The 14,295-nt window shown below is 36.0% G+C and overlaps 1 protein-coding gene across 6 annotated transcripts in view; it reads right to left on the bottom strand.

Annotated features, from left to right (window-relative positions):
- Positions 1 to 8,100: 8,100 nt before the first annotated feature.
- LOC306883678 (protocadherin gamma-A11-like) overlaps positions 8,101 to 14,295 on the bottom strand; it is a gene marked incomplete at its 5' end in the record, with an annotated part of 142,632 nt that continues 136,437 nt past the window's right edge. For 4 of the 6 annotated variants that reach the window (XM_079439071.1, XM_079439074.1, XM_079439072.1 and 1 more), the window contains 2 exons: positions 8,102 to 10,229; positions 12,253 to 12,350. In XM_079439071.1, coding sequence (XP_079295197.1) covers positions 9,958 to 10,229; positions 12,253 to 12,350 — 370 coding nt within the window. In that variant the 3' untranslated portion in view covers positions 8,102 to 9,957. Of the gene's footprint in view, positions 10,230 to 12,252; positions 12,351 to 14,295 lie in introns of all 6 variants that reach the window. The other 2 variants (XM_079439073.1, XM_079439070.1) reach the window with 1 other exon arrangement.

Genomic DNA, 14,295 nt, shown 5'->3' with positions numbered 1-14,295 from the left:
TCAATTTCAAAGTGTGTTTTACACAAAATATTGCCAAATTCTTGTCTCTCTATACTGAAGGTGGCCAAAAAGATGGATATGAGAGGAAAATAGAGAAAGAATGTGTTATATAAAAAAATTAAAAATGCATAAAAAAAGGTGTTTTTTAAGTGAGTCATGCTGAAAGTCTTTCCAAACTTTCACTTCTGGAGCTTTAAAGGTCTAATTTTGTCCGCCTCATAAACAGATTTAAAGTGATTCTGGCAGCAAAATACCTTATGTATGCTGATAAATTATACATTAATCTGGGTGGCTATTTAATTTTGAAACTCTCCATCTACACTAGTGTTTTCAGGGTTTTTTTTTTTTTTTTTTTTTCAAGAGTTGCTCGTCCAAAATGCTTAAATCTCAAAAAGCTTCAATCTGTGCATGTGTAAAATGCAATAAAAGCTCACTGAGATGATACAAAGACACAGATGAAACTGTTTTCATGGGTTTTCTGGCACAATCATTTTAGTGCTGCACTAAAAAAATCACCATTTAACACTAACCCTAAAAAAAAAAAAAAAGTCTTGTTTTGAAGCAGGACAGCAATTGACCCTTCACAAAGACACAGCAGGTTACTTTTGGCATGAAACAAAGTCTCAAATTTAGTCATTTTGTAAGAAATTCAAGCAATAAATACTGTTTTATCGTCTGTCAATCAAACTCCCTATACAAAGTGTCAATTGCGAGTAAACAAAAAAAAAATATATATATATATTATCCGTTTGGGAGAGCGTCTTCAAAAAACTCTTTTCGCTGGACAAAAATGCTGTCTCTGTGTGAACAAAAGGCCAAAATGTAGAGAAAAAAAATGTGTTTTCAAATATATTTGGATTAATGTGAGCACAGCCTCAGGCAAGGCGGACGACATATTTAATTTGACACACATGAAAACAAGGTGAAAGCAATAGTCTGTTCAAACGCTTGACTTCAATTATTTAGCCAATGAAACAGAAGGCAACAGACAAAAAATAAAAAATAAAATTGATGTGAAAATGAATCTTCTCTCACAGCCCTGTTTTGGTTTGTGTAAAATTAAGTAAAGTAAGTCGCTTACCCGGACTAGTGTTTTATTTGTAAAACACTATTTTATTAGCAATTTTATTACTAAATATCACTTGATCTTCTCTTTCAGTCTTGTGTGAGAGAATATGATGAGAGACAGGGATGCTTTGATTACAGCTGATCTGAAGATAACAAACTGACCTCAATCAGTCCTGCTGCTCTTCAGAGAGAAAGAGAAAATCTCTCCCATTACTTAGATGTCCTCAATGCTAACCTTCCTTTCTTTTTGCAGGAAATAAATATCAGATGAGACTTGATTATTTTCCATGGGGATGCTTTGAGTTCATGTAGACTTGCTCCTTTGAGCGGGACAAGCCTATATAGCTTGAGGTCAGTATTTTTTCACAAAAATAAAAAAAATTTCAGCAAAAGTGCATTAAAATGTCTCAAATGTGATATTTATGTTGATGTTACAAAAGATTTTGATTTCAAATAAATGCTCTATTTTTATGAATTATCTCAATTGTAGTTGTATCAGCTTTACATACTGAATGTCATGTCCTCTTTTGTCCCAGATAATATCAAATTAGTGTGTGTGTGTGTGTGTGTCTCAAGTTGCCCCTCAGGCTTTGTCTGCTGATCTGACCACTGTGAACCAAGGATTTAGTGTGTGTGTTTGTGTGTGTGTGTGAGAGAGTGAGAGAGAGAGAGAGATGATAAATAGAAAATGTGTCTCTTTATGTCCATGATGCTGTGAAGCCTTTCAGATGGTCATCTAAGCTGAGGGCAATTGCCTGAGGACATGACATGTCATGTGAGTAACCAGTGACTGTTTGATTGACTAATAAAGACACATTGTTTCTTCTGTCCTAAAAGTGTCTGAATGAACTGTATTGATCTTTAGACATGAACTCGTTCAGTTTCATGTGCTGGACCTTTGAATTTGGATTCCTTATCATTTTCTTGTTTTCCATGTTTATATTTTATTTTATTTTATTTAATTTAACATTTTTTTTTTTGTCTTATTGTAATTGTGTTCTTTTCCAAGATTAATACAAACTATTATTTATTTATTTATTATACATTTTGACTCCTTATAACTTTATTGTTTTCCAATTTTTAGTTTATTTTATTTTCATTAAATAGTATTTCTAAACTTTAAAAAAAAAAAAAAAAAAATGTTGGTACTGGCTAGTTTCACTAAATGTTTGGTGTGGACTGGAGAGGCAGTTTTAATTCATGAATGTTATTTCATCAATTCATGATGTTACCTCTGTAGTCTGTAAGAGACCCAGGGGAGTGTTGCAACAATCAGACAGTGTGATTAAGTTTATTACACACAGGGACTTTTGCATGAGGAAGTTTGGTGACTAAAGGTGAAAATTCTGCAACAATTACATCACAACCCCTCCCCCCCCCCCCCCCCCCCCACCCCGAAAGCTCTCACAAAAGGTCTGTAGATTAGTGTGATTCACTTGTTCATGGCTGTGAGTGTGTGTTTCATGAGGCCTGACACATGTATAAATGAGTCACTGTTACATCCTCCTTTATTTATGATCCTGGTAACCTAGACACATTTTGTCCCCCTACATAGACATTGTTTTAAAAAAAAAGATTTCCCTCATATTGTCTTCCTACATTAGTTGGGAGGGACTGTGGCTATGTTTAGAATTCCATTTACTTACTATTTTTGAAGTAATTATTGTGATATTGATGGTTACCCAGCATACATTTGTGGCTGGTGTTAAGTCAGAGTGTTTTTGTTCTCTTAGACTACATACTCAGTATTGCTTTACATGATCTAAAGTATTTTGTGAGTAATTAATATTTAAACAGGATGAACTCAAATGTGCCTTTTCATCTGGCTCCCTTTTCCTCGGTTCTTTAATCTTTCCAGACAGACTCAGAGGGAGGGATTGTTGGCAGAGGGATTGTGGGTAAAGTAGGACAGTAGATCTGTGCTGACTTGACACTGAAGGAATTTTCTCTGCAGTTGGACTTCCTGCTGTTATTAAAGGAAGCTTTTGTTGCTGAATTGCTGGACTGTGTTCAGTCACTGTCAGAGTTCATCTGGGAAGAACACGGTCCAAAATAATCCATGCAGCACCACCACAACCACAAAACCCACTTTGCCTATTCTGTTTTCACCATAAACATGCACCAGCACATTAAAGACATTTTGTAAGTTTATATATAGGGCAAAATGTCCCAAAAATAACAACATCAATGTGTCTTTTCCTCTCTGATATTTTAGAATAGTTTGTATGTCTCTTTACTAGTTTATTCCCATCCTGATCTTTGACTTGACAGAATGTTGTCAAGGTTCTTTTTTTTAATTTAGAAAGGCAAACACTCTCCAGCGTTGTTTACTATGAGTCCTAATGAGTTACACATTACTTAAAGCTGCTGTGTCATTTCTGCAGCACTAGTGAAACCAGTTATTCCACTTTGTAAAACCTAAACATGTCTTTAATAAAACATTCTAGTGCCTTACTCAGTGTGCAGCAATTAGTAGAAATCATTCACATGGTACAGGTGCATCTAAAAAAAATTTAATATCATGAAAAAGTTCATTGTTTTTATTGTAACTTATTTCAAACTTTCATATATTCGAGATTCATTACATTCATTACATTCAAACACTTGTGAGAGCTTCACAAGGAGTGGACTGAAGCTGGAGTCAGTGCATCAAGAGTGACCACGCTCAGACATCTTCAGGAAAAGGGCTACCAAGCCATTTCTGAAACAGAAACAACGTCAGAAGCATCTTACCTGGGCTAAGGAGAAAAAGAACTGGACTGTTGCTCAGTGGTCCAAAGTCCTCTTTTCAGATAAAAGAAAATTTTGCATTTCGTTTGGAAATCAAGGTCTGGAGTCTGGAGGAAGACTGGAGAGGCACAGAATCCTAGCTGCTTGAAGTCCAGTGTGAAGTTTCCGAAGTCAGTGATGATTTGGGCTGCCGTGACATCTGCTGGTGTTGGTCCATTGTGTTTTATCAAGTCCAAAGTCAATGCACCCGTCTACCAGGAGATTTTTGAGCACTTTATGCTTCCATCTGCTGACAAGCTTTATGGAGATTTCCTTTTCCAGCAAGACTTTAGCACCTGTCCATAGTGCCAAAACCACTTCCAAGTGGATCAGAGGTAAAAAAAAATATATATAAATACTGTTCAGTTTCTTACACAGACCGATTGCTGTTGAACAAAGTCTTAAGACCTCAATGTATCGTCATGGGCCGCAGGGTTTAATTTGGTTTTGTCTGTGTATGTTTTTTTGGCTCTCAAAGCCGTGGGTCCCATTGACTGCCATGATATGACTGATAGACTGCAACGGTTTGAGGTAAAAATCTTTGTTTGTGTTCTACTGAAGAAACAAAGTCACCTACATCTGGGATGCCTTGGGGGTAAGCAGATAAGCATCAAATTTTCATTTTCATATGTGGTTTGCTATAGCGAAAATGTTGAAAATTGTCTTCAATGTTCTCAAAGATGTGAGCTCCAGGGCATCAGCGGCCGTTCAGCTCACTGGGAGCAGCCTCACCTCGGCCTGATCTTCTGGAATTTGCTGTTGGCTCTGATGTCCCTATAGCGCATGAGATGTATTTCGTTTGGGTAAATCTAACAGGCAGTCTTTGGTCTCATTAATCTATTATTTGTTCCAGAGCAAACAGTTTTGGCTGAGGGCAAAGTTTCATAACTTTATATTTTTGTATAACTTTAATGCTGTATCAGTGGGCTGTCTTTATACTTTTGACTGAATTGCCTTGCAACTTTTAAAATGGCTGTTGTGGTTTAATAAATAATATTAAATAATATTTTTTACAAATAATAATAGCAACAGTATTTGGTTTTGAGAAGCGGTCTGTGTGTTAGTGATGGTGATTTTGGTTACAATGTTTTATCATTATACGCCGACAAGAGTCTGTCTTTATGAGACAGGAGCAAAGACTTTTACAATATTTTTTCCTTCAAAAAGTGCATTGACCCACATTATCATGGGAAATTCCCATAACAGTTGAAAGGATACTAAGACAAAGATATTGCTTTCCTCAGGGAGATTCAAACTGATGTTTTGTTCTGAATATGTGATTTATCTGATACAGCATTTTTTTTTAAGCTCAAGGTAATCTCGCTCAGTCCATCTCTCTCTTCATAATTTAAGCTTTCAAGTAACTCTAAATTCTCTAATTCTAAAGTTTTTTTCTTCATTAGTAACGGAGGCTTGTGCTAATCTGTCAGCTTGAGATTTGAATCCGTGGCAGAAGGAAGTCGTTCCAAACACAAAATGTTTTTTAAGACACTATTGTATTTATTTTATTTATTTATCACTCGGATCACAGCCGTTCTAATGTAGAGCACTATCACATGTCTACTCGTGTGATATTGCTCATTTAATAGGATATTCATAAGGATATTAATTATTTTATATATAGTTAAGGCATTATGTTTAGGTGGACATGAGTCTGAAGCTTGATTGGTCAGTAGATCTGTGATTTGTTGTTTATTGCATTCTTCACAATTCTATGTCAAACCATTTGGGAAACAATATGAGGGCAACATCCCAAAATATCCTAAGCAGCTGCTTTATTGCCTTGACAACACCTGTCGCCATGGTGCTGAAGTCTGAGTCTGCCTCTCTAATGCACTTCGGCCGTCCCACTTTCACACACTCACGCTCCTCTGAGTCTCGGCGCAGTGAACTCAGTGTGCGGCTCATACGGGTCTGTTTAGATGTGATGGTTCTTAAAACTATCTGTTTATTCACTCTCTGTGTGACGTAAATATTGTTGTTTCCACAGACTTTAATCTGTCCTCCAGATGCTGTTCACTGCAGAACTCTAAAATTCCACTCATATCAGAGACAAAACTGAATTTTACTTGCTCTTTTGACATTACAGTTAGATGTACTATGTAGACATAGTATAAGCCTACCATTAACAGTGTAAAACTTTAATTGAAATTATAAAGCACACTGAAAAAATCTTCCATTTTATGACAAAGTCTTTTTTTAATTGGTGACTAAATAGAATATAAAAAATTTGGAAAAATAACAAAGTACTTGTAATTAACACCGATGTTAATTTATATAACAAGTAATTCATGTATAATTGTTTGGACAAAGCATGGGGAATTATGAGGATGTGTACATGTGTATGATAAGATATTTTATCAAATATATTAAAATGTATCTAAAATATACCCCCCCCCCCCCATGTTTCAATGTTAGTTTATACTTGCACTTAAATGTGTAGATATATAAATGTGGATCAAAAGATCTGGATTTAAGGTTTAAAACAGGTTTTCAATTTTAAATAATAAATAACTTAATTTTGACTTTTTATCTCTCACTTCTAAAAGTGTTTTATATGTCATAAGGTTAAGTACTGTCTCTAAATAGCTATTTAGTAATTGGTTACCGTTATTTTCTTTACATGACTTTTTTTATAGTTTTCAGTTTCAGGAGTGGAGTGAGTTATTACATTATGAAAGATTATGAAGGCAAATACTTTTTTTGACTTAGGTGCACAGTTGAATGGTTCAGTATAGGATCAGGAACTTATGAATAAAGAAAAAGATTTGACTGATATTTATTTGAAAGAATTTGATGGCTTTAAAAGAGGTCATGAGAAACTAAAATACTTTTGTCACTACAGTTTAAAATTTGTTGGCAATTAAACACATTTAAATTGAACTGAAGAGTAATAATGTGTAAATAATGGCCTCTTTAATCCACTTTTATCCAAGTAGAGACCAAACTGTTAAAAAGAGGATTTCTTCTGATTTGTATTCCCGATAATCTTTCAGGAAAAGCTTCAAGTGTGTCCTCTTCTCTGATCCGTGTGTTTTTTTTTTAGTCCTTCCCCCACATCTTCACTTTTCCACATGTATGTTATGTGTTTTGTTGGTCTGTCCTCTTTTTGCTCTGTTTGGATTCTAATCACTTCTTCCATTCCACTCTCTTGGAAAAGGAAGGGGTTTCCATGGTAATGCCAGCTGAAGTGGAAAAGTTTTTTGTATGGGTGCTGATGCAGTGTGTGTGTGTTGGGTGAACAGATGGGCTTCCCTGTGTATTCTTTTTGTGCTTGACAACAGAGTGATTTTGCCCTAGGGTTTTATGACAGAAAATGAAGCACACTTTTCTTTTTGTCTCTGCTGGATTTTTATAGCCATCTGTTAATTGTCTCAGGCTAAAATCTGGCTGTGACCCTAATCAGGCTGACTGTAGCGAAACACCTTTGACCTCTGACCCCTGCCGATCTCCACATCAGACCCTGACCCTGATCACCTGTTCGAAACCTAGTGAAAGTCTTTTGTTTGTTGTCAAACCTCACAGCTGTGAAAACATCGAAGAATTTTTGGCAAAGGAAGCAGAGATTTGAGAAAAGTCTTTGTGCTTCTGAAAGAGAACAGTGTTTCATCAGTTAGACTAAAATAGAGTTGAAAATGCAGATCACCGAACCATGAGTCAAATCCTTTAACTACACAAGCTTTTGAGGCCATTTAGACCACTATAGAGAAAATACAACTTATTCAAGATTGAACAGTGAAATAGAAGTAGATTTATACGTTTATTGACGTTCAGTTGCTCGTTAAGCCCCATCAAACCATCGGGAGACTATTGCTCAAGTATACATGTGTGTGTATATATAAAAGCTATATACACACATTAAAATAGCTATTTTTAAACATTTATGTTTTCCCACCAGCTTAAGTAGTTTGCATAATATGAAAACCAGAACTTTGTCTTGCCAAAGCATTGAAAGAGTAAGAAAAATTAAAGAAAAAAAAAAGTCCTGAGGGTTTTATTTGCCTTAACGAACAACTGAACTTGCATATATAACTGAACATATATATATATATAATTATAATAGTTTAAATAAAATTATATATATATATATATCTGATATGTGTGTTTATACAGAAATATATACTCTCACATATGCCATGTAAATGTGGGTATGTGGTGTATATGTATATCTACTTGCACTTATCAACATTGTTCGATTCACCCCTATACAGCTGTGCTATGGTGTCTAAATTCAAACTTTCACAACTGAAAAAAGACAATAGATAATTTCAGAACTTTTTATTTGAAATGTCAGTGTTCAGGAAAAGAAAAATGAAACGGCAATATAAATATTAGCATAAAAAATGCAAGTAGCACACAGAAGCTGGGAATCAAAGCGTCTTATCAGAGATGTTACAGCAGGATTACAGCATCAGCAGACACGTGCGCACACACAGATAATAAATCTATTCAGATTCTTCATATAGACATTAAGCATTCTCACATGTAAGCACGACAGAGAGCACAAAATTAATAACGGAGGATTTTAGATCTATTTGCCCTCCATTGTGTGTCTTTTCATGGAAAAATGACAGGAAAAGAGGAAGATGAACAAAAATATATGCATAACACCACAACTTCTAGACTAAGAGTGTGTCACTATTTATTTTCATAAGTAAAAGTGAAACTCCTTATTTACAGGTGTGTTAGTTGGCCTTCATAGTACTAAAGAACTACATTGGTAACAGAGTGTGTCAAAAGTGTTTAATTATTTTTCTCCATTTTGATTTTTTCTGCATTTTTTTCTGTAAAATAAAATGACATTCCAGTAGTAAGCCATTCCTTTTGAGCTGATTATCTGAAAAGGTTTCATGGGTTTTTAAGGGCAAATTTCTATTTACAAAGGAACATCATGCCAATGGTACGAGAACTGTTGCATTCAGAGGGAAAGTGAACCGGAACCAGCATTTGGACGGATTTTTTGCACTATTAGCATTTTCTAGAACCAGCTTTCAAAGTTCTAACAACTGACACTTTTTTTAATGACAGTTACTGTGCTTGTTGGACATTCAATGAGTGCAAGTTGCCTCCAAACACCGCATCAATCCTAACTGGTATTGGATTTTAACAGTATTCATATTCCATCTGTGAATACTTGATTGCTGCCTAGATCAGCAACTTACAAAGTCAAGAGGTTTTGCGACTATCAAAACAACCGATACTCACTGAAGGTATCCCATCTAATTACAACCAGCACTGATAAAGAGCTTCAAATACTGAATACTAAGGACGATATGCCACTGCGGGCACTTGTGGACTTGTAACTGATTTTACAACGCTCCCATTATGGCTCGGACTTCACTAATAAACATTCAGTTAACAAAAAACAACAACAACCAATGCTGGCTCAGTGATACACAGGGGGATCCATTCTTTAAAAGCAAATACAAATAATCATAAAAGCAGATGGTTTAACTGCTCACCTCTGTGAGAAAGTTATGGATGGGTGTTTATAGATGTCAGGTGATATGGAGATTATCTATAGCGCAAAAAACAGCATGCAGCAATAATCACCTGACTTGCATCTACATCAACACTTCTCCTTAAACGATCAATTAAAAAAAGTCCATAGTGGTATTTTAGCAAACAATAACAAAAAGTAAAGTAATAACCATGATGCATTTTACAAACATTACAACATCCACAGCACTGGACACTGTGTCTTTGTAGAAACAAGAATGTGATTGTTATAAGAATACATTTCCTCTTTCTGTCCAGATGTCAGTTTAACATGATCGTGGTAAAGTACTGTGGTAAATACATTATTGGCTTGACATACGCAGGAATATAGCGTCACTTAGAAGTTGCCTAAACTTGGCAAACGTGAGAATGAAAAGCTAATTTCTCTCCAAATATCTGGACGTCCAATAAACCAGGAAACGATTTTACAGTACTTAAAACAAATGCATGTGTGAAACAGACAAAGCGGTTAGAAGTGGGTTTACATTGACATACTCTCTTATTTTTACCCTAATTTTTTTTCTAAATAGTTAAAGATCTCCAGCAAACCTCACAAAAGCACAGAATGGAGTCGTCCAGCTATTTCAACCTCCCTAAACCTTATATCTACCTACACCTCTACTACTTCTCCTTCTTGGTGGATTTCTTCTTGCTGGCGGGCGTCTGGGCAGCTTTGGGCGGCTCAGGTTGGGCAGCGGCGGCGGCTACGGCGGCCTGTGGAGGCGGCAGGGCCTGCTGGGGTTGCTGCTGGTTGGAGGTCAGGGTGGCGGTGCTGCCGGGGATGTAGACGTTCTGCCGGTAATCAGGGACGTGCTGCAGGGTGAACTGAGGGCTGTAGCGGGTGGTCAGACCCATGGTGCCCGGACCCAGAGTGTTGGTCGCCTCGCTGACCTCTGCCGAGAGAAGAGAGGTTTCTGTTAGGTGATTTGACACAGCTCCTGGATTCTTTTGGAAATGATTTGTTTAAATATGTTATGGTAAGAGGTAATAATATTTTATATGTCACCAAAAAAAGCAAGTCGCTTTGCATGAAAGCACTTGCTAAATAAATCACTGCAAAACAATTATATTCTTATTAAGTATTTTGTCTTGTACAAAATCAAGTACATATACATATCTAAACATTCTTAAATAAAGACAGCAAAATAATTTAAGATATTAAGACTGTTTTCTGAAAAATGTATCAAAATTAAATGAGTTTACGCTTAAAATTATAAAAATTATCTGCCACTGCGATCAGAAAAAAATTAAACACTGAAAAAAGGTATGCTCTGTCCTGTTTTCCCAGTAAAAATATCTAAATGTACTTAAATCAAGATATACAATCACATACTTTTTTTGACGAAGATATGCGACCCTGGACCACAAATCCAGTCTCAAGTCACATGGGTATATTTGTAGCAATAGCCACAAATACATTGTATGGGTCAAAATTATTGATTTTTCTTTTATGCCAAAAAGATCATGTTCCATCAAGATATTTTGTAAATTTCTTACCATAAATGTATCAAACTTTTTTGATTAGTAATATGCATTGCTAAGAACTTCATTTGGACAACTTTTAAGACGATTTTCTCAATATTTAGATTTTCAAATAGTTGTATCTCGGCCAAATATTGTCCTGTCCTAACAAACCATACATCAATGGGGAGCTTATTTAAACAAATTGACCCTTAAAATTGGTTTTGTGGTCCAGGGTCACAGATTAATAAGTCCCAGTAAACCATCTATGCAACAAAGCTTATTCTACAAGATTTCAACCAAGAAAAAAGAAACAATGACAAATTCAAACAAACTGAGTGTTAATGGAAAACTGCTGAATGTCTGATCTCAGAACAGTGTTGGACAGAACAGTGGAAACAGGGACGCTCTCCAGCGGGAAACAAATAACTCAATGTCTGTCTCAGAGTCTTTGTAGAACAAATATAAAATGATTCCACTTGCTTCTCATGTGTCTGAGTGAATGTCTTTAGGATCTGGCCCAAACAATCTGTTCTAATCTGCTTTTACATAAGATGATGTACACTACAGTTCAAAAGTTTGGGGTCAGTGAGATTGTTTTTCCCTTTATTCAGCAAGAATGAATTGAATTCCACAAAAAAAAAGAGACAAAGACTTTTATAATGTTACAAAAAAAAAACTATTTCAATGATTGTTTCCAAAAAAATATGAAGCAGCACAACTGTTTTCAACATTGACAATGAGAAATGTTTGAGTACAAATCAGCAAATTAGATTGATTTCTGAAGGATCATGTGACGCTGAAGAGTAATGATGCTGAAAATTCTGCTTTGATCCCAGGAATAAATTAAATTTGAACATATATTATCATAGAAAACTTATTTATATTATAATAATATTTCACAATATTAAAATTTCACTGTATTTTTGAGACTAGGTGAGAATTAATGACTTCAAAAACCCAACCCCAATCTTTTTTACAGGCAAAATACCAATATTAATTTAGAGTTGTAGTCATAATTAGCTTTATGTAACAGCAGCATCCTTCTAAATCATTAAGAAACAACTAAGCAACTAAGTAAATATGTGATGAGTCACTTTCTTTTTTTATTCCTGCTCAGTCACAGCAGCAGTGAAAATAAAGGGAAACATGAGAGAGGCTGACGTCACTCTGCTGTGTGTCAATAGCTTTGATGTGGTTTGTATAGATATGTGCCACTGAACTGTGTGTGTGTGTTCCCACATGGACATCTGTGACTCTGCATGGGCTCATTCAACATGACTGTCAATCATGCATGCAAGACAAACATATATGCAAAAATTAATCTGATTAAGATGTAAATGACTGAATAATCAGACAGCAATGCAATGAAGTCAATGTTTCTCATGTTTTCAACAATACATGCGCACAGTAGTGATGCCTGACACCATTAAATAGCAAGTGAGAGATTATCACCATTAGCAGCGGCCATCAGCGCCTGGAGCTGCTCGGCCTCAGTTGGGGGGTTGGGCCAGGGTCCTGTTCCCATGGCAACCTCAGGAATGGCGGCAGCCCTGCAGAGAGGAAAAGGAAATAGAGTCAGCAAAACAGAGGCCGTTCTGTACTGCTGCTATCAGCAACAGCTGCAGTGAGTGTGAGGCACTTTGTGCCCTAATTTAACACACACACACACACACACACACACACAAAATCCTCCATGTTACTTTTAACTACAAAAACGAGTGGAGAACGAGCAGTAACAGCTGCTGAAAACTACAGCACATGCACACAAAACCACTGAACACTTCCATGTGCTCCGACTTGATCATCAAAGGCTTGTTTAAAAACTCTGAAATTTGCATCCACAGTGAACAAAAGCCCTGATCGTACTAAAATTCACCTCATTACATGCACAACGCTTGCTTTGCTGTCGGTAACCAGGAAAAGCAACAAATACACTTCCAATTTACCTCCATTAATTCCCCACAAACACAGGAGTTTTGTTTTGAAGGTTACAGCGCCACAAACAGGACATAATGTGTTAATTAAAACATTAAAAACTTTCCTTAATTAGAAAAGGCTACATGAACAAAGGACAAAAACACTGTTCCTCATAAAAAAAACAAAAAAACATCCCGGATGTCTTTTCTCTGCATGTGGGAAGAATAATGGAGATTCCTCATCCTGTTCCCAGTAACATCAGGAAACACACTACCCTTCAAAACTTTAAGGATTTTTTTATGTATATAAATGTTTTTGGAAGAAATGTATTCTGCTTATTAAGGCTGCATGTATATGATACAAAAATATGGTAAAACTGTAATATTAAGAAATATTTTTAAAATTAAAAATAGCTGCGTTCCATTTGAATATATTATATAATGGACTTTATTTCTGCGATACAAAGCTGCATTTTCAGCATCATTACTCCAGTCATCAGTGTCACAATCCTTCAGAAATCACTCTAATATGTTGATTTCCTGCTTAAGAAACATGTGTTTTTAAAAAAAAGACTTAATATATAAAGTGCTGCTTAATATTTTTTGTGGAAACAGTGATGGGAAAATCTAGATCAGCTCTATTTATTATAGCCTACATATGTTATTGATTTAACACATCTTACATCTATCCAAATAACCTTGCATAATTTGTATAAAGCACACTTGTACATACAAGTATTGTCTATTGACTTCTTGTCTATTGTGTTTCACATTTATTTTTAATCACTTGGGGGTGGGGGGGTATTATTAACAGTTATTAATAATAAACAAACAATAAATAAAACACTAAGCTAAATAATTAGCTTGTTACTGCAGCCTATTTACTGCTCTGAAGCCTTTCATTTGGTTGAACACAAACGAACACAGGTGCTGGAAAAATCAGGTCACAACGAACAGGACCAAACCACTGAACCCACCATCTCACAATCTGTATGGACAAAATTCAAATAAGTATGAATTACTAACAAGCTTCTCTAGCACAGACGCTAATGCTAAAAGCCACTGAAGTCTCTGAAGTCGCTAAAAGTCTCTGAAGTCGGGGTCTCACTTGCTGTCTTAAATGAGCCCAGCGGCTGTAAAACCGTCTATCACCACAGACACCAGACAATCAACCACAGCGGCACAGCACAACATCTGCATACAAGACACGACCACAGGACGGGTGGGAGAGGATGAGGAAAACAGACTCAAAGACAGGAAAGAGTGGGGGGAAAGGAGAGGACACTGGGAAAAGCAAGAAATTAAGAAAGAAAGAAACAAAAACTGGATTTAAGCATGTTAAGGAACAAGTGACAGAAAGAATGAAGGGCAGAAAGACATTTGAGGAGGGAAAGACTGTTTTTGTCAAGAATTTCAAAAGAGATGAACTCACAGTGCCAAGATGAGGGAAAAACAGGGTGATTAGAGCGAACAACCCTAATGAGAACCAGAGCAGTGATTTATTCACTATTTGTTCTTGAGACATTTGGACCACCAGTTCAGATCCTTAACCATCGCCACTTTTAAACATAGAACAATG

This window comes from Barbus barbus (genome assembly GCF_936440315.1).
Source record: "Barbus barbus genome assembly, chromosome: 17".
NCBI classification, from domain to species: domain Eukaryota; kingdom Metazoa; phylum Chordata; class Actinopteri; order Cypriniformes; family Cyprinidae; genus Barbus; species Barbus barbus.
This window is presented reverse-complemented; position numbering and strand designations above follow the sequence as displayed.